Here is a 21,549-nt window from a genome sequence, read left to right on the forward strand (position 1 = left end):
ATTATTATTATTATATTTTATGACTTACTGATGATGTGCAGGTCCTTCTCGAGGTCAAATAGAGAGATGCCGCAGGCATGAAGGCATTTCCTTGCCAGCTTTAGCTGCAGTTCCTGCTGCAGGGTCGGGTCTGAGCTCATACTATAGATCCGCACCACAAAACCATCCTGCAAGAGCCAGGGCAGACGGGAGGAAAAGCTGTTCAGTTTCACAACCCAACATTGCTGCAGTGTGGAACCTAAAGTCCATATAACAATTTGAGGAAGTATGGTCTCTGGTTTGATGAAAACATATCCCTGCTTCACCGGAATGAACATGAAAGCTAGAAAAATGTTGAGCTCTTAAAAAAGGAACATCTAAATGTTTTCAGAAATATGATTACTACTTCTTTACCACGTGTACTTATATCACTCTCATGTATGCACACGACAAAAAATGTAACAATGTCAAGGATTTCTTTAAATCTCAATTGGTTTTAGGACACACTGGACATAATACTATGGACATTTAAACATTAGATTTGCATGTGTTCCTGATTTTAATGGGGAACGAAGTAAAACATTACAAATGCATTTGATAAACAAATGAATGAAGACTTTTATTCGGTCATATGTATATAATCTGGATCTGCCGTATGTTTGGGTCAATCTACTGAGGGTGTGGCTTGGGGTTATAAACTATGTGCATACATTTCTTAATAACATGGGAAACTTAATCTCGGTGTTAATAGCATATCCACATATAATATAGAAAATAAACCAGAAAGGGTATGGCAGCTATTAACAACTCGCTGACTCAGTTCAACAGCAGAGACGTGTTGGGTTAGTCGGACTGCAGGGGATGTGGCGGAAAAGGACAACTTACAGGAAAGGAACAAAGTGAACAAGATGAACACAACAAGGAAATAATTGGAAGAGAACGGGGATATAAAAAGAGGATGAGGGATAGTGTGGGGATGGTCTGGTCTCCACTGTGTTGTAATGACACACTCATCATGTGCTTTGACTCCTGCAGAGCCATGTGCCACTCCAATCATTTAATAAGAGCCTCTATCCTGTTGCCAGTATTACACCCCAGGCCTCGACTTCTCCTCCCTACCATCTTTCCTGACTCTCCCCTTGACCTCCTATAGTTTACCCACCCATGTTTTCCTTCCCAACATCTGAAACTCCGTCATAGTGCGTCTCACATGGTTTCCCTCAGCCGTTAAGTGGTCTGCGCTGCGGATACATTTCAGGCTGCTCACTAAAAATGCATGCAGCTTCTGAGGACTCCCCCATCCTCCCCCCACAGAGTATCCCACCCCCATGATTAGCCTGGAAACTGCTATCTGGCTAGCTGCAACGGCAGTTATATGGATTTCACATTTTCCCCTCCCCCACTCACATTACATAGTGCTTATGCAGATAACTGCTTGAGAGATTAAGCTCTCTGGAGAATACCCACATCTGGTGCCACTGCCCTCACTGCCACACCCACATTTACACAACACACACGCACACACATTTATACAAAGACAGACACAGCTACACTTCCCTCTGTGACACAGCTGGTGATCAGCTGAGAGTCATTAAAAATTAGTCTGGGGCCTCTCCAGCAGTGAAAGTGACAGTTGGTTCACAGGGCACTTGAAGAGGAACAACTAAATATTGTTTTTTTTTAAAAAAGGGAAACATGTATTGAAAAGATTCGTACCCAGTTTCACCCAAAAATGATGAGTAAATAAGGGTTTGACTACACAACCATCTTTTAGTAGGGACAAACTGAAAAAGACCTCCCTCTCTTTGAGATTGAGATGACGATTAGCCCATAATAAACACTATGATGTGGTTCAGGATGTCAATGTCCACTGAAGCCGTACAGTAACTCACATGCTGTACTGCCTGCAGGCAATTTACCTTAATTAACAGACTATAAATCTGAAGCGCCAAAAGGTCATATCACTGAAACGTCCTTGGTGATTCTGGTCTTGAGATCTCTGTTGCATGATGATTGTCCAGCGTGTCATAAAATATTCTACTTTTGAATATAGATGATGCGCGATATAAATACGTAATAAGCATCTCTAGCAGGAATTTTAAAATTACATCTTTGCAGGCTGCGATCTGGTTGATGTACTCTCCGTCTGTGAAGATGATGTTCTGTCCGTCTGAATGTTGACCTGCAAATAAAAGGGAAGTTGATAATGAATAAACCAAATATTGTCAGGGGAAATCTTCACTATTTTAATCCAAATAGGTGTTTTTTATAGAAGCAAAAAAACGTGTTTCTTGGCACCTGGCATGGTGATAGTCCCCTCCTGCTCCAGAGTCTCAGGATTGATCTTGATGGCCGACATGGTGTGGTTACATGTTTCCCGATATAACAAGTACCCCTGAAGACACAAAACAAACACTGATGCTAGTCGACAATCACCAAGGATAATCGCAAACTGATACCCCAGCCACACGAGGATGATAACGCAAACGGACCGCAATCGTAATCAAAAAAGTCTTCCGTCCACACGCAACAGAAACGTGTCCGTTCACACGAGACCGCTCGAAAGCGCTGGAGACGCTGTAGTACATATGCCAGGCCTGTAAGTAGCGCTGTACTCCTACCACAAAAGCAGTGAAGAAGACTTCCCGCGCATGGTTGCCATGGTTGCCCTTCTGTTTATTCTCCGCTGTGGACGCTCTTGCTCTTTTTCTCCCCCCCCCCCCCCCCCCCCCGAGGCAAGCGTTTGCTCCTGCTGTATATCTCTCCGGTAGTCCACCAGCAGATGAAAAACGCCGGTCAACATGTCCGTTAAAGTTGAAATCTTCCGGACAAAATTAGAAAAGTGCCGGTCAAAGGTCTTCTTTGTTATTTATTGAGCTTTAAAACAAATGAATAATGACTCTATATAATAATATAAGAATAAAAAACGAAGCCTCTCTTTTCCTCCCCCTCTTCTGACAGCCCAGCAGCTGATCTCTGAGCAGGAGAGGCGGGGCTATTGCGTCATCGTTATCAGAACATGATCGTATAGGCGTAAACACGGAGCTGTTTGCCACCCCAGAGCGTTTCGTTTGCAGATCTACCCACCTAGGGACCCGTTATCGTTTTCTGCGTTTCCGTGTCGGCCTCGTGTGGCCGAACCGTCTATCTGATCGAGAACTGTAGCAGATACAACCGTTATCGTCCTCGTGTGGCCGGGCTTGAAGCCCTGCAGGATGTTATTGCTAATGGAATGATACTGAGTTTTAAAAGCTATTAGTAGTCTGAAACGTACTCCTGTTCATATTCATCAATAACACCACATCAGCAGTTGAAATGTAAGTTTTAATGACAAAGTATACAGCTGTCATAGTGCAAACACCAAACTAAGCACTGACTGCAAATAACCAACATCACTGAAGTCACATGGAGGTCGACTCTAAGGTTAAACATGACCTGAATTGTGTACGCACTTAAAGCACTTTCAAAGACACTTCACTGAATTAAATGTGAAGAGCATCTTAATGAAACCTACCTGAGCGAAGCCAAGCCATGATCTCTTCTCCTTTCGATTCCTGGTACGAGACGTGGAGTTGTATACGTGGCCCTGTGGGGCAATTAAAACACATTCAACAACAAGCACTGACAAACCTTAATGTAATGCAGATGAAAAATCTGCAGAAATACACATCCATTTTGTTGTTTTAACAATACATCACATTATTATGATGTCATATTATATTAATACTTTTTTTATGAGAATTCCGGCTGCTGTCTAGTAACATAATCTTTTACTGCTAACGCCTAAAAACCTACTTTCATTTATATAAATGTACTGAAATAATTGGGAAATATTCAGTTACTAAACAGTTAAAAAATAACCACAAAGGACATCTGTGAAATGTCTATAAAGTTGAATCCAACCATCTCATAACCTTTATGTAGATAACATATTTTTCAGAATTGAATATGACACTATATAAACATGACACAAATAAGCAGACAACTGAAAGTTAACGTAGTTGCCGTCCTTTGAAAACCAAGCCAAGAATCTACAAATGTAGGGATGTGGTTATCACCATAGACTGTATATAAAGGGTTAAACTCAACAGTCAGCGCGTTCAGCTTTGATTGATACGTACCCTGACAGTGCCACTGTATCCAGAGCCCACTTTGTAGAGCCCATCCTTGCACAGCAAATACAGGAAGGAGCCGTCAGTCTGTAGGAGACAGCGCTCATCCTCATCAATGGCCACCTCTTTCAGGCTCCACTTGTTCATCAGAGCTGCGCGCTTGATGCCATTCCCAAACCAATCCTGGATTTGAATCTTTCCCACCAGGACAGCCTGCACACTCCTCTGCAGGGCGTTCAGTATAGTGGGCACCTAGTGTGGGAGCCAAGGAGTAGGGTGAGGGAAATGAGCAGAACTGCAAACCTCTGATGTGACATAATGGGGTGTATTTTGTGAAGTCGCCCATGCACAAGTGGGAACAGGCTTTGCTGCTGATAGTCAGAATCTCATATTTGTGACTGAGTCTGTGGTTAATGGACCTGCATATTTGCGCTCTTCTCATTCTGCCGAAACGCATTATTTTTTACATTCCATTTACATCGACGCTTTTATCCAAAGCGACTTACATACTCAATACTGTGGGCAATCCCCACAGGAGCAATTTTGGGGTGAAGTGTCTTGCCCAGGGACACAACGACATGCTGACTGCAGTGGGGTTTGAACCTGTGACCATCTGATCCGAACACCAACGGACAACTCACTGCACCACACGCCTCCCGTTTTTACACACACACACACACACACACACACACACACACACACACACATTTTTAAAACATCCTTTGTTACACTCACCGCTGATCTTACTTTTCACACACATGCAAACAAACATAAACATACAGGCGTGTACAGCACATGAACCCACACAGCCGGCCTGCTATTGTAATGACTCACAGTCCAGCCAATGCCTAAAAGATGAGTAATCAGGAAATAGAAACACAAGGGGGATAAACGTGTGAGGCTAAAAATACTTTGTCCAAGTGTAGTCATTTTATCTGTATGCAGGTAAAGGTGAAACTATTTTAAGGTCTCAAAGCCTTTTCACAACATTAAATTAGGTGCTGCTGTCTGTTAAAAGGTGATCGAACGTTTTTGCATGAACTGTTTTGATATAAAGCAGAAGAAATAAAACAAATAGAAGCAGAGAAGAAATAAACTTAGATCATTAACAAACTAGAGATTGAAACTGAAGACCGGATAATTGCCGTAAGAATGCAGCCAGGGAAAAGTCAGAGTGGCTTGACATTTTCCAAAACTCAATTTGTGCTGTCCAGACACTGCCTGCAGTCTCTTCATATAAAGGAAATGCATGTTGAAGCCAAAGGTCCCTTTATACCTCTATAATGCACTTTGGCGATCTCAGGCATTTCTACTAATCAGAAGAAACAGCTTCAATCTGTTATAGAGATAGAGGTAGATGTAGGTTTAAAGATAATCATTCCAGTTTGGGTAAATAAGATATATGGCATTCCAGCTTGTGCTTCATAAAAATCTGGAATATCTCCCAAGATAAAGATGTTTGATCAAAGCAAGATAGTAATCTCAACAGGTGATCAGTAGGCAATACAAACAAGACATCTGATTAAATAACTTGTTCTAGAAAAGCCACACCTATGAATTCCAGAGATAAAAGACAATTGTGTAGTCAAGTTGGCAATTGTGTAGTCAAGTTGGCAATTGTGTAGTCAAGTTGGCAAATGTGTAGTCAAGTTGGCAAATACACTAAATACTAATGTATTTGAATCGGTTAATTACCTGTATCGTCTGGCACGCATGGCTGCCGTTGTTGGTGAGGATGGCGGAGACGGCCTGCAGTATTTTGCCAGTGTCTCCCCAGGCAACCACCAGACTGAAGAGGCAGGCGCAGGACAGAGCCGTGATGGCCTGTCCTGTGGGGTCATTGGGCCCCGTGCTCCGGACCGTGGTCTCCAACAACAGCTGGAAAAGAGAGTCTGAGGAAGAAGAGGTAGACGAGTTAGACATTGTGTGTAAATTAGACTTAATAAAAACAAACTTCTATTTCTAACTACTGTCTCAAAATGATCATTGGGTTGCAACAACATATCTTCAACAGGGACAACATAACAAATGTCAAAAACAAGATTGGAGGCACTTCAAGAACTCTTTTCAGCCTTACCTAGCACATCAGGAGGCTCGGTCTGAAAGCCCTCAGGCTGTTGTCCCTGCAGCATGTCCAACAAGGCCTGCAGGCTACGCAGGCACAAGGAGGGGTGAGAGAACCGAGTCTCTTTTATCAACTCAAAAACCCCGCAGAGACCGATGCCAATGATCTGCACACACAGAAGAAAGCATGTTTAAAAAGAGCTAATGAACAAACTGCTGTCATTCCACAATCCAGGTCTAGCCAACAGCAAATGAAAATGAAACATAATGTCACTTGGTGTTAAATATATTTGTCCTTGTTATTATTATTGTCATTTCTTTAAGTAAGTATTCTGATTAAAACAGAATTGATAACAGAATCTTGGAGTGGTTGTTTTCTTGTAACAGCAGGGCCTCATCTTCCTACAGTAAAACCACCCACATTTAGCTACGGGGGCTCACAGTGTTTACAGTTACTACCGCTGACTTCAACATCCACCATTAACATTTTGTATAATGAGAGACCCACAGTAGAAGCTAGGAAAAGAGTTTGGCCTAAATAAAGAATGACTTTCTGTCTCTCAGTACGGCTTGTTTGTGGATCAAATGTATGCTTCAATGCATGGGCGTAGGAAGCATCCTCAATGTGGGTGGGACAATTTGACAGGGGGTGTGGGCAGGTGGTGGACCTCAACTCCTCTAGGGGGAAGATTTATTTTTTAATGTTGAAGTTAAAAGCATCAATCTGGTGCACTTTGAGAGCAACTAAATCTATAGATACATCTCTCAACACCCATGTGAAACAGAACTGTAAACAGATTTACTTTTTCTTTATGCATATTTTACAAATCACTCCCCTTTTAAAGTGTATTTTTGTGTTACTGTCGAATAGTATGAGTTGGAATTATTTCATACCATATTCTCTTGTTTTTTATAACTATAATGATGATATAAAAAGGTGTGCCTTGGAAATTCTTATTTACATAAATGATTACCAAACCGTTTGAGACTACTTAGACTAAAGTTAACTATCTAAACACTCACAGAGTCCTTTACCTCGCTAGTGGAGCATGCTCGTGAACTGTTAGCGCCGGAGCCTCGCAGCGTGGAAACTGTGGCGCGCATAATTTTAAAACTAAATACACAGCTACACAAAAAACGCAGCGTGTGTACGGCTCATGTGTACGCAGCATGTGTACGGCTCTGAGAATCTGCCTTGGTACAAAGTAGCAGTGAAAACACGGTACGGAATTTCATTGATTTGGGCATTCTCACAATTAGCAAGTGGAATGGATTTGATAATGAAGCACTGACACTACAAATACTCTACAAAGAGTGGCGAGTGGATAGACCGATGCATGGACTTTCCACATGGGAAAAGTGGGGGGGTCTAAACTAATCATTTTAAAAAGGTGGGGGGGACTTGTCCAACCCTCATATACAGGCTGTGACGCCCATGCTTCAATGTTTCCTTCTATCTTTGTGAAGTGTAGAAGTGATTTATTTATTTATTTTTAAAAGGTACCACTAAACGGATAAAGTAAATAAGATGAAACACTGAATATATATAGATGAACAGATATGCAAGTAGATATTATTGATCATTAATATTGTTAGATTTACAAAACTGACATAATGATACTTTGTCAAAGCCTACAGTACAGGCACTCAAATACTTGACATATGGCTTGAAATTACAACTAAATCATCCACACATTTCATGTCAACAGCAGCCTATGTGAAAGACAATACATTGTATACTGCCTTCCTAGTTACCTGCTTACTGCTAACCAGTATGTAAAGCAAGCAGAGAAAAGCACTTCCAATCAATATGCAATCCTCTCAACAGACATGCACACACATGCATTTGCTTAATTACTGTGACACTGTAATAAGGTTTGTCCTGTTGCAGTGAGCATTTTCAAAAAGGAGTGCGAGAGATAAATATGTAATCGTGATGTAATTTGGAGTCATCTCTATTACTATTCTATTACCTTTACTACTTTTTATAATGGCTCAATTATGGAGCCACTGCTGCCTGACGAGCTTAAACAGGACTACTCACATTTGTTTTTGTGGTGCTGTAAAAACCAGTAGTCTCTCTTACAAAGGGAGCAAACACCCTGTACTGTTTTCGTTAAGTCTGTCATCATCGCATAGCACCTAAAGCAATCGTTGAAAAATTGCCTTTCAGATGTTGATGTTGTAATAATGGATTTAGTAGGGCTGTCCTGAATACCATTTTTCGGGCTCCGGATATTCGGTAGTAATCAGCAGCGAACCGCTTCAACATGTGTATTTCGGTGTATTCACGGCATTCATTTTGTTATTCAACAGTATTGTTGTTTTATAGTTATTTGTTAATGTAACCCAATTTGTGTTCTTTGAAATTGAAAAGGATATTGCATTGCGTTTGTTACTTTCGTTGCAGTTGTATATGTTTTAAGTGTAATTTGGCTTGGCTTCCTATTTATGGACATGCCTTTATTTTGAAGGAGAGTTAGCGCAGTTGACAGGAAGTTGTTGTTGCATAGAGTGGCGAAGTCCCTCCCCTTCCGGTGGACCTCCATGGGACCTTATTTCGGAAAAATTATGTATTGAAGTCAATGGAGAGAGAAAGATTATCTTTCGATCCCGTTTTAATTGTGCCACGAATTACACATATGATGTTTGTCAATTAAAAAGATAATTTTGCAAGTCAAAACAATTAAAATGTGTCGTAAAACTGTGAAGTAACACATTGTTTTGTGTGAAACGCTCAATGAACTACATCTCTGGTCTTGCATACGTGACCAACACCAAGATGGCGTCACGTTAGCACATTTCACCTCTTTCTTTCAGAATGAAGCAAAAAGTATTAAAAGAAGTGAAAATCACTACAAGTCTGGCCATGTGCCACAAAAGGGGAGTTAGTCAGTTCCAGCATGCGGGACCGGCTTTACAAGGTTTCGGTGAGTAACACGAGTGTAACGTGTAACGTTAATGTCAGCTGCCAGGGTTTCCCACACAGACTATACTTGGGCGGGCCGCCCAGGTATATTAACGGCCGCCCAAGTATATTTCGCGACCCATTTAGGTTTTTGTTTTTTTTATAATTTTTTCATATTTTTTTTTTTATCATATTTTTTTTTATTCTTCCGTGACCACGACGCCATCTGCGATCGATTAACTTGTGGACAATGATCCCTCGCTCCCTTGCACTGATCTCGCCTCCTTCTGGCCTGTTAAGTGGCCTGCCTCACACAGGGTGACTGGCTGTCCACATGATGCGGCCTGCCGACATGGCCACTGTCATACAGATCATAAATCAAAGCCCTTGATTGGTCTCTGTGTGTCATTCAAGCTCGGGATAAGCTCAGCTCAGGTGAGGTAAAGGACTCTCTGAGTGTTTAGATAGTTAACTTAGTCTAAGTTCTCAGTGGGTCTCAAACGGTGTGGTCACCATTTATGTAAACACATATTAAGGTGAAAAAAGGTAAGATACACTTTTAAAACTTTTTGAGAGAAAACTAGTCTTTGCTGCTGCCTCAAAGAGGAGCAGGGGGAGAGGAGGGAGACAGGAGAGGCTGATTCAGGAGCACAGACACACTCACAACTATAAATGAACCAAAAATAAATTAATAAACAAGTTTCAGTGTTTTTTTCATATTGGAAATGGTATGTTATTGGTTATGGCCATGATTTTATGATTATTGAAATGTATACAGTTCTGTTTAATATAGGTGTTTCCATAGATCTAGTCTCTATATTTTCCCCTCAAAATGCACCAGATTGATGCATTTAACTCCAAAATAAAAAATAAAATCTTACCGGGGGGGCATGCCCCTGGACCCCCATAGAGGATTTGAGGTCGACCCCCACTAAAAATCACATGGATAGGTTCCTAAATACATTTATAAATACATTTATTTTTTTAAATAGTAACCCATTTCCATATGTTCATGTGTGGGTAATAGATTTAAACTATAGGGCTATCATTATGGGCCCTGCCTGTACCTGTTCGCTCTGCCATCGCGTGAAGGGTCTGCTAACAAGCGACCAACAGAAAGGTTAATGTTGTTGCACGTCACGTCACCTCAGGAAATTATTTTTTAAGATTGACAAACATCATATGTGTAATTCATGGCACAATTCAAACGGGATCAAAAGATAATCTTTCTCTCTCCATTGACTTCAATACATAATATTTCAGAAATAAGGTCCCATGGGGCGGAAGTAGATGGGCGTGACTTCGCCACTCTATTGGAAACAACGTGACGGAGAAAATTAATATCTACATATAAAGACGGAGAAAGTAAACTATAACGTGTATGGTTAAGTGTTAGCACCCCCCGAAGAGGCACAAGCTCTTGCGTTGGTTGATATTGGAGATTTCAATAAATTCAATTTGGAAAAAAAACGGGGAAAAAACAAAAAAAACAATAACGAAATTGAAACCCGAATAGTACTCCAACGAACGAATATTCGGATACAGCCCTAGTATTTAGCATGGCTTTTTTTTTTTATTATTATTATATGCCATCAAAGAGAACTTACAGGGCAATAAAAGGTCTGTACTGAATGGTTTGATTCTCCAATAAGTATGTAAAAACTCAACATCATGATAATAAAAGTTAGATGTAATATTTCAAAATCAGCATTTTCTAATGCAATGTTCTGCATCAATCCTTATTTGCTACATTGCAAAATGTTTACTGCAGTGACATGCACACACACGTGTATTCAGGGGGCAGGAAGCAGTAATGTAACAGCACCATAAATTACATTTATATAACCAGGGTGACGATGTTCAGAAATACGACAACAGACATTCAAAGCTTCATTCAAAAAACCTCAAAAGAAGCTTCAAAGATTAAAAAAAAACATTTAGTACAGATCTTAAAATCAAAACACCTTGCTTATTTAATATTGTACCCACTCAGGAGCAACATTAACACCTTGAAGGACAACTGACATCTCTGACACAGTATAAGACAGATAAACAGCACAGGCAACAGAAAAGGAGTAGAAGTTGGATATAAAGCTGTTATCCTCACAGGAAGGGAGTTTCCAACCTCTGGTAAAGTGACTCCAATTATCACAATAATAAAAAGAATGAGCCCTACACACAAGCCCAAGGAGATGAAGGATTATTGCATCCATAAGATAAAGGGCACAGGCTGGCTCTCGCCTTGATACCGAGCTCTGCTTCCACCACATCAACACCGATGCTACCCCCTGCTCGTACCTTTGGCAGCTTCACAGCAGGCTCGCGGTACTCCTCCTCCTCCTCGCTGTCCGAGTCTCCGCTCTGCACCGAGCTCCTGGAGGCCAGCACGAGGGAGGCCTCTCTCTGCTGCCAGTCCAGCACAGAGTGCCGCACGTTGCAGTAGACGTTGAATGCAGAAGGGTTGCTGTGCAGCTTGATGTCGGGCACACAGAGGGCTCCATCTAGACTCTCAGCCTGTAGAAAGACAGAGGGTGGAGGTGGTCAGCAAGTCCGATATCATTTGGATCTACAATGAGCCATTTAGAACATCCTAAGAGTTGTTTATAAGCAGCGATGTCAATCCTCTAGGTAGGAGTATGATGAATTGTCCTTTTAGACCTATTTGATTGTGATTGAATATATGCAGTTAGGTTCCTTTGGGCCACTTAAGATGTACCTTCCACCTTTACATCATTTTATATAAATATAAATTGTTTTCATCACCCTTAAACACACAATTTAACCCCAGTAACACACCTTACCGCAGGAGCTGGGTTTCAAATCTTACCCAAGGACTGCATGTTTTCTCCCTTTGTGACATTTCTAATCTATTTTCTGTACTATTAACAAGGGTAAAAGGCCAACACATTTTTTATTTGAAAATGTAAAAAGACAACATTCCAAATATCTAAGAAAAAGCAACCGAACTGAGGCCATAATGCTGTGCAGACAAAAGTAGTGACTGTGAATTGAGAGCATCAAGCGTGTTTTAATGAGATCTCTGCGGAGCTGATCTTTTTGGTTCAAAGCCTGAGCTTCAGCTTTTAAAACAGTAGTTGTAAACATTATGTCACATGGAAGTTTAATTTAGTTTTGGGTTGTGTCTCTCGTCTGTTAATGTAGTTGCTTAAGAAGCATTTTACCTGTACATCGACTTATGACACACCTAACCAAATATGTGCCTGCTGACCACAACAAAGAGGGTAATTTATCATCTGGCTTTTGAGGAAAACGTTCCTAAACCTTAGGGACTCAGATGTTAGCTGTTACATTCGACTAAACAAAGTTATACAACTAAAATAGGTTGGGAGAGTAAAGCCTCTGTTAAGCACAGTTAGTCTTTATTCAGTTGTGTCCTAATTTCTAGTCAGTGGCACATTTGCTGCATAATAGGATTCCTCATTTTGCTTTGACTCCTGGGGAAGCTTATTTTTGTAAACACACACTTGGCCTGGCAAGTGTGTATTCATTTCAAGACCAGCTGAACACAGATTTCGAAGTTACAAAATGGCTTACCCAACATTTCACATAACCAATGCAGAAACAAATTGTTAAATTCAAGTTTTAGGGAAATACATCGTTTTTGAAAAAGGCCAGAAAGATATTTATTAGAGAAAATCATTCAAATAAAAACGAGCTGGGGATTTTCTTCATTTTACAAGAATGCAGTTAAATGACAACCAATAATTCAGCATGGCAAATTTGCATTCATCTTTGGCTATCTTAACAAGATTTCTCACATATTTAAGGTTTTTTTATGGGCTTGCTTCTCATCTGAATTGTAGGTCTAAAGACAAATATTTGTAAACACTGAAATACGTAATCTTGTACCGATTCAAAATAGGGGTGTGTAAGTTTATCACTAAGAGCGACCCCTCACACATTAAATATGTAAAGAGATAACCACTTTAGTCATAAAGTAGGGGGGGTTGTTGTTGTTGTATTGTAATCCTTTATACCGTTTCCCCTACCATTGTCTTGGCGGGGCCCCGCCTGAAATTCAAGGTGTTTTTGTTTTGTTTTTTTATTTAAAAAAAGAAATATATATATATAGCACCAAATTGCAACTGAAGTAATCTATCTATGGTCACTTTTCACATTGAACATGTGCTATTTTATTAAATAAACTAAACGCCTATGTTATTTATCCAATGTGTGCATGTTTCAGTGTCCACTGCTTTGCGTATTCACATTCTCCCTCCGCTCTGTTTCTGAAGTGAATGCACACACTCACAATCAGAGACAAGAGCGGAGGAAAGGAGGAGAACAACAAAGTGTAAAAAAGTCAAACAAATCTGCATTATTGCCCGAGCTCTGCCCGTTTGTGTGTCCCCCCCCCAGTTTCAAATTTGTTTATTATTATTTTTTAACGTCAAGCCGTTATCGCCACGGGAGAAGGACACACAGCCTGCCCAGGTGGACGCGTGCGAACGCGACAACGTGCGCATTCTAAAAATAGCTCACAGATGGTGAGCAGGTACCGCGGTTTTGAACTACAGTATTGAATTTGACAGAAAACAACAATGAAACGCCAGCAGAAGAATAGTCTAATGAGTTGGGTGACAAAAAAGACAGAAGATGTGAGTTGGTTTATTCAGTAAATTAGCTCAGGATAATTGGATGTTCTGTCTATACCTGTTGATGTGAGGCTAAAATGCAAGATTTGCTAGCTTGATGCTACCGGCATTTAGCGGCAGTGACTCAACAAATTGCCTTTTAAAATGTATCGTTAGCCATGTATGACACGATTGCTTTCATATAAGAGATCAAATGAGGTGGAGCTGCCTCCAGCAATAGAGAAAGATTTTGAGCACAGGGTTGCAGCAGGTATGTTATATGCTGTAGTCAGGTGATTTAAATGTATCAATGAAAGGAAGAAATGTAGGCTAGATGATAAGAAGGGAATACAGTTTGAATAAAAGTAGTACAGTGTAACACTGAACTGTATTACTTTTTAATGTACAAATACTTTGTTACTGTACGATATCAATAACAATAATCCACAGCTCCTCTCTCTGCTCCAGAGGATAAAAAAAAATCGGGTGCCTCGAATTTTTATTTCGAGCAGCACCCTGCCAAGGCAGTAAACCTAGGGGAAACACTGTACTAGGATATGTTTCTAATTTCAAGTCTACCCTCACTGATGTAAATGAGATAGACAAGCCAAAAGGAAAACTTAGAATAAAATCATTATAGCAAAGCTTACATTTAAACGGTCAGGATGATCAGAGAAACTGCGCTCCGTAGAGAAACTTGATAAAGTAACTAATTGATAAGCTTTCTCTATCCCACCCAAGCAATGCATTTTTAACTACAGTCCTGAGGCAACCTCTAGAGAATCATATTGATCGACTGTGCCTCTCTTGCAGTGGTGCGCTTTTGGCAATCACAAAGAGTGATGTCATCTATTTGGGGAGAAAGGTCATTCATTCTCAGCTGAAACCAGTGGGGAGGATATTAGCAACCGTCTCATCCAGCAGTACTGTCCACTTCTCTCCTGCATGGCTGCCAGAAAACAATTGTGACTGGACAGAATTCACAAAAGGTGAACTAACTCAAACACATAAAGCAAGAAAGATCAAACGGGCTTCTTGGGATACGAGGGCAAATAAAAGAGTGGAGAAGAGACAAAAATAACCCCATGTGTTTTTTGCCCAAACGAGCAAAAAGGGTACCATTTAGATTATAAAAAAACAAACAGACCTTGGTTCCAAATGTCTGAAAACAGTAAAAGAAAAACCACAAAGATGTACCTGTTCTAATCTAATCAATCTTCAGAATTTGGCTACAACTACTTATCTCCCTTATCTAGACTTCATTTGTTTGCTCTCTGTGCTTCTCAATGTCGTTCTGTACTTAAATTGAACAAAAATAAATCCCAAAAGTCCCCTTTTTACAGTACATTTATGTCCATTTAAAGTGGACCTATCATGCTATATTTGGATAACATATTGTAGGGCCATTCCTATATAAAACATGTCTGCAAAGGTTTTTTTCAAAATACCAAACAGATCATGTATTTTAGCCATGCCTCATTTCGCTCTATTTGCTCTTTTTTAGCCCTGTTTTTGCACGGGCTGAATCTGTGAGAAGTCTTCTTCCCTGCTTTTGTGGCAGACTACAGCGCCACCCACAGGCCTGGAATATGTACTACAGCGTCTCCAGCGCTTTCGAACGGCAATGGCCGTGGCTGTCATATAGGCAGAGCTCCTCGTTTCTGACGTCAGAAATATTTCAAATATGTATCAGTCATGTATCACAGGGGTTCCCAACCGCAGACCGGTACCGGGCCGCGGAGGTGTTACTGCCGGGCCGCGAAATAGCTGTGAGTTTATTGTAATATTTGCAGAATTATAAATATATAAATATTTTTATATATTTATAATTCTGCAAATATTTTATCATAATGTTTTTTTCAAAAAGTGTTTAATTTTTGCACCTATACCAGTCATATTATTTCATCCAGTAACCTAGTTAATCTTTCACCAGATAACCGTTGAAAATGGCTTTTATGATGTTCCGAGGGATTTGGCGGCTCAGCCTGGTCTCAGCCTCTTGTGCGCACAAGAAAGTTACCGGTGCGCCAAGTAGGAAGAGGAGCGCACAGGAGACAACCGTGTAATTGCAGACTTATGTTTATGTGGGGAAATGGCAGTGCATACATTATTTGAGATATATTTCAAACTCAGACTTCATTTTAAGGACATGTCGGCCAGGGGTGTAGAGCTATTTGTTTAAGAACCGGATTCGCAAAACAGGAGAGTAAACCAGTCTGTCTTGATCTATGAATTCATGTCCGGGACTCTCACGGTATCTGCTGCCTGCAGCTGTTTTATAGAAGGAAAACCTCCTTCACTTCATGAAATGGCTGCAGCATCAGGAGGCAGCGGGACGTGTAACTCCGCCTCTGAGAAGTGCAGCACCAGCGCGCCGAGAGCAGTGCCTTTTTACGCACCGCCTTCGCTGTGTTTACCTTCATCAGAACAGCGAGTGACTGCAGGCTACTGTCTTACCCACAGACACCTCTACACACATCTCGACACACATCGAACTGCCCGATTACTCCCCCTTTTATTAGTTTTATGAAGGAGACGTCCAGTCACCAAGGCGCATGATTTGGTTTCCTTGGTTTAAAAACTGAATAACGTCGGTTTTTTGGTTTTCCGTTTAACAGAAAAACGACACCGGTTCTTTTTTTAAACGTTAATATGTTTTGGATGCATATTGTTCTAGTATTTGTTCAGGCTGTTACATACAATTAGCCTCTGTTGCTACCTGCTGGTGAGTAAATATTAAAATCAGTTAAAATTGACAACCGGTCGCGAAAAAGTCTAGCGCAACCTCTGCCGGGGACACATATTCATGTATAAAGACCTACGAGAGTGCATTTTGCATGATAAGTCCCCTTTAAATAAAATAACTTCAACCTATGTCTCCGACTGAGATTGGAATCAGCTGTGGTTGATCTATTTTATACAATTCAGTATAGCAGCTCTTTCTTCATGTTTCAATGATCTGTTCAGCTAGTAACTCAACAATTATGAAGCTGTTTCAATATAGCTTTGAGCTGCTGTAGCTGCAGAAGCAGATGGTTTATCTACTGTTGAAGGTTTTGAATGCTGGACTTTCAATTCTGGCAGGCTGTGTGGAGGCACTTGTAAAAAAGACCAGGAATAAACATCACTTTGCTATTAGGTAAGCTTGTAAAGAAAATGTAAGCATTTTAGAAGTGTGTTAACATCGCATATTCTGGGAAAACGAATGGGTTGTTTTCATGGTATGGTAACCAAAAGACAGATGTTTTGCTAACTGTGTTTTGAGGTTTTTAAATGTGACAGACAGGATTAAAGTATTTTAGGTATATCAAAAATGTAAAGCAAAAGTCCATCCAATTAACCGGATATTCATGAGATCAAATATGATATTATTAAAATTGTTATGTACTTTCGTATTATAAAAGGGAAGTGTTGTTACATTATAAAATGTACTTAGTGGCTATTGAAGGATCATGGACTCACACACACTGTCACAAGGCACATTTTCCATTAAACAGTCATAACAAATAAGGCGTATTTAAAACATTCAATGTATGACTCAGTTTTAATCCATAAAACCTGGTCTGTTCCGTCAAATAGAAATTTAAACATGTAGAAAACCTGTACCAGTGAAGTATTTAATGGATAGACCCACCCATGTCTCTCTTACTCCACGCCTAATTCGGGTTAACAATTTCAGATTTGTTACACAACATCTTGCGAACAGAACCTGAAGCAACTCAGACAGGGTTCTGGCGTCATGAGTACACATTTGATGTGACAGGCTTCTCTAGAGCTGACAGGTCCCAATTTAAAACTGAACAAATCATGAGAAAGTTGTCATTGAAAGTGGCACCTTCAGGGAATGTCATGATGCATATAAGCCAAGGCAGACACAACTAAGCAAAGCCCAATGACCTGCTGATGTTTTCGTGGTTCCTTCTTACTTTGTACTAGCCCCAACTAATAGTCCAAACACGCTGCTCATCTGATGGTCTCTTGTGTTACTGTCTGCACTTCACTGATGATTTAATGGCCATCTAAAAGCTTTGGAGAAGGCTGAATAGAGTCCCTGCCCGCACTTAGACAGCTCCACATTTCAGACTGCTGGCTTTATGGGAAAAAAGGTGGAAAAGAAGAACAGTACCATTTTCCGAAGCAGAGACTCAAGCTCGGTGAGTGTAAGTGTGCACCGTCTCAGATAATATGCAATGTATCAACATGAGAACATTTAAATAATGATTCTGATCTTATAATCAATATCATCATTATGGCTTTAAAAACGGTGTAACCTTAAAATCATGTCTACCCATGCTCATAACAACCATCTTTGTTTTGATTAGGAGATTCAGCTTTTTTAAACAAGTTAAAAATAATTTGCAGACATAATATTGTTCATCCAGATGGTCAAAAGAGTATACTTAAAAATATCTTCACATTTTGTCAAACAACCTTCTGGGATTTCCAAACATCGCCGCATATTTATCTTTCAGTTAAACAGATGCTTGACTCGAGTGAAACTTCAATGCCAATACTAAGGCCAAACCTTTAGCATTGAGGCCTCATACTTAACAATTGCAAATAATATAATCTCCGCAACCAATACACATAATTATTACGTCTAGTTTCTGTTTCTTATTTAAAAGGCTAGAATTGCACTTGATTGACTCATTTGTTTTGCCATCTAACTTCCACACAACACCATTGTTCTTTGTAATATCCATTTCGGGTTACCAACGCTACATTTTTATTATCCGTAGGTTATGAGTACATCATGTTGCGGATGGTCACTCCCCTTGAACACTGACGCTCCAGGATTGAATATAATCACATACTAGTTGGCAGTTAGACATTTCTATGTTTGTTTTTTTTCAAATCATGACCTCTGGTTTAGCTGCCGAACCTTTGTTAAAACTAATATTGTAGGAATAACCGGCTGAGAAAAGTCAGTTACAACAACAAAGATACTACAACAAGAATACTCTGATTAATATGAAAAGACATGACAGCATGGTTTATGATTCATGTCGTTGATACATGTAAATAAATCTCAACATTCAATTTCTACAAACAGAATAGTTTTCTGGTGTTTTCTAATAGTTATATACTTTTGTACCATAATGTAGGTCTAGTGAATATAATTATAGTTTTTGATAAATACGCATCACACATCTGCTTGTACACAAGACGTTACATCACCCTCTTCATTAGGATGATAAGTGTTTATGCTTTTTCTTTGGTTCGGACTCCACTGTTACATATTTATAAGTACAGAAGCAGACAAAGGGGAGGAAGAGGCTCTTTCAAACCACTCGTTTTCTTGTCTGACTATCCCGACGTGACACACAACACAAACAAATACAGCAGGACTGTCTGTGTAACTACCCACGTATTTATGCCTGCCTGCTTTTTCCATTCCCTGTCTCTATAGAAGATCTTCTGCTGTTCCATGACATCAACTCACCAAACAAGTCAACCTGAAGAGAACTTAAACTGTGCAGCCTTCTCTACGTTGGATTTCCTGTCTGATGGAGTTTTGAGGTGAAGGATGACAAGGCATTAGAGCCTCCATCCTTCCCTGCTACTATCACATTAAATAGATCTGTCTTGCCTTTGCCTGCCAAGTAACTGGCAAAAAAAAGTGTAATAAAATTAAATCCAAATGCTGGCTAACAATATTACAGACCAACCACAAAGCCAGCTCTCCCTCTCTTTTCAGAGAAGTATAGCAAGGAAATGTGTCAACATAATCTAACAGGATTATATGTGTAGTAGTTTATACATGCTGTCAATGCAAAATCTAAAACATAAACAAAAACACCTCCAGTGATACAGCTAATGCTTTCTATTTGGACGGAGGAGATGGAGGCAGGCAACTGTTGCCGTGGAGATGTGGCACACATTAGGTCGCTCGGCAACAAGCCACCATGCACAAACCAGAGCCACTCCCATGTGACTCGCTGTATGCCCATCCACCTCTAAAACGTCATGTGTGGATGGTCTCCGTGGCATCTGACCAGCCTCCGCCACTGACAAAACATTTTACTGCCAAACACCTCCAGGATCAGGGCTGCAACTAATTTTTTTTTTCATAATAGAGTTTTCCTCTGATTATATTTCCAAAAAAATAGGGAATTATTCTATAAAATGCCAGAAAAGAGGTTGAAAACTGCTTCTGATATTTTTGCTTAAATTACTTAAACAATTTATCATTGAGCAAAGTAGTTGCCGATTGTTTTTCTGTTGATTGAATAATCAACCTATTGCCAATAGCTACATTCAAGATTTCAGAGAATATAACATTATCTTTTATCGTGTCCTCTCCAAATGTTAATTTAATTCAGTAGATCCATACCTGAGGCTGTGACGGATGAAAATTAAAACCGTCAATCATGTTGATCACATTAATATAAAGAGAAAATGTTCAATACTAAATGTATGTATTCATTAAAATGCTTTACATGGAACTAGTCATTATTATTATTATCATTGTTATGATGTTTTTCATTTTTATTATTTATTTTATTTATTTCTGCTGCCCTCCCTTGTTAAACCCCATCCCTACTGACTTTGTGAAATACACATGCACACATGACAATTAACACCTCCTTGTTTCCTCTTATCCTACATAATGTTGATAACTGTCCAGTCACTGTGTGTTCTTCCTAGAGTTGTTCTGTTTAATTTCAGTTTTGTCTTGACTTAACTAAATTAGGGCATGACTATGCCCTATTTTATTGCACTTTTTTATGATTAACATTGTGTGATGTTAAGTATTATGTATTTATTTAAAGACTACAATTATTTAATAATGTATAATTGGAATGGTTAAATAAAGAAAACATCTCTGAACATATTAATTTGTACAATTCAAATATAAAAACATCAATATTAGCCTTACATTAAGGAACACGTGCAATAAAAACAATTGTGATCTTACCTTTGTTCTTGATTTTACTTTTGACTTGACCTTCTGTCGCCTCTTCAGTTTCTTCTTACTCAAAGCCTTCTTTCCCCTGAAAGTACACAGTGGTTGCTCAGTATTGCAAAATACAGCATCACATATTACAAATCTCATTAGCTTTATTACAAATATGATGAAAGGAGAATTAGACATAAACCTAATAGTCAACACAATTATTCTTTAAGCCAGAAAAACAAACATTCATTGTTTACTGTGTAGACTAGCTGTCAAAATGTTGAATTAATGTCAGATGTCTTTTATAGTAACCACACCTTCAGCTTATATTTTAAGAAACTAGCAAGTGTGTTCCCTTCTTCACTATCAGACATATGTAGCAGGAGTCACAAGGTTCAGTGCCACTCATTTTAACAAAGCCTCAAAACAAGCACAATTTTGTTTGTGGAAATGTCTTCTTTTAAGCTTTTGAACCAAATTTGCATTGGCTTTTCATGATAAGTTCCCCTCACGAATCAGGCTGCCAGGACCAGTGTAAGGGACCAAAAATAGATTTACAGTACTACTAAAAAAGGAAAAGGCTGTGCATGATTTAGTAATCATTATTCATAACTACTAAATACAGAAAAGCAATGCATCTTGTCAAGCCTGGAATAAGAGTTTAATTATAGTTTAGTTATATTACTGAATAGTGCAACTGAGTATTGATGTTTAATATCTTGCCATCATATACACTTAGATTAACATTCTGCAACCTTTTGATCACAAAGTGACAGGCTACACACAATACCAAAGTAAAACAAGGCTGACAAAATGTCTGATGTTTACAATAGTAGGTATTTCACAATGGTATGTGCAAGCAACATTTCCACCATCATATTAATAGAAAGATTGTTGTATAATACGATGGTAGTTCAAAATAATATAATGAAGAGGTTGAAACACTGTTGTTGCTCATTTGCATAGAGCTGTACATTCAGAAGGAGATGGTTA

General features: G+C 39.5%; 1 protein-coding gene across 5 annotated transcripts in view; it reads right to left on the reverse strand.

Moving 5' to 3' along the window:
* mycbp2 (MYC binding protein 2) overlaps nucleotides 1–21,549 on the reverse strand; it is a 74,699-nt gene that overhangs the window by 51,438 nt on the left and 1,712 nt on the right. For all 5 annotated transcript variants that reach the window (XM_034109682.2, XM_034109677.2, XM_034109684.2 and 2 more), the window contains exons 2-10: nucleotides 20,578–20,653; nucleotides 11,362–11,577; nucleotides 6,169–6,322; nucleotides 5,787–5,983; nucleotides 4,101–4,343; nucleotides 3,494–3,565; nucleotides 2,278–2,374; nucleotides 2,088–2,161; nucleotides 29–167 (exon numbers count right to left, since the gene is read on the reverse strand). In XM_034109682.2, the coding sequence (XP_033965573.1) occupies nucleotides 29–167; nucleotides 2,088–2,161; nucleotides 2,278–2,374; nucleotides 3,494–3,565; nucleotides 4,101–4,343; nucleotides 5,787–5,983; nucleotides 6,169–6,322; nucleotides 11,362–11,577; nucleotides 20,578–20,653 (1,268 nt within the window). The remainder of the gene's footprint in view (nucleotides 1–28; nucleotides 168–2,087; nucleotides 2,162–2,277; nucleotides 2,375–3,493; nucleotides 3,566–4,100; nucleotides 4,344–5,786; nucleotides 5,984–6,168; nucleotides 6,323–11,361; nucleotides 11,578–20,577; nucleotides 20,654–21,549) is intronic.

Source organism: Pseudochaenichthys georgianus, chromosome 21 (assembly GCF_902827115.2).
Source record: "Pseudochaenichthys georgianus chromosome 21, fPseGeo1.2, whole genome shotgun sequence".
In the NCBI taxonomy this organism is placed as follows: domain Eukaryota; kingdom Metazoa; phylum Chordata; class Actinopteri; order Perciformes; family Channichthyidae; genus Pseudochaenichthys; species Pseudochaenichthys georgianus.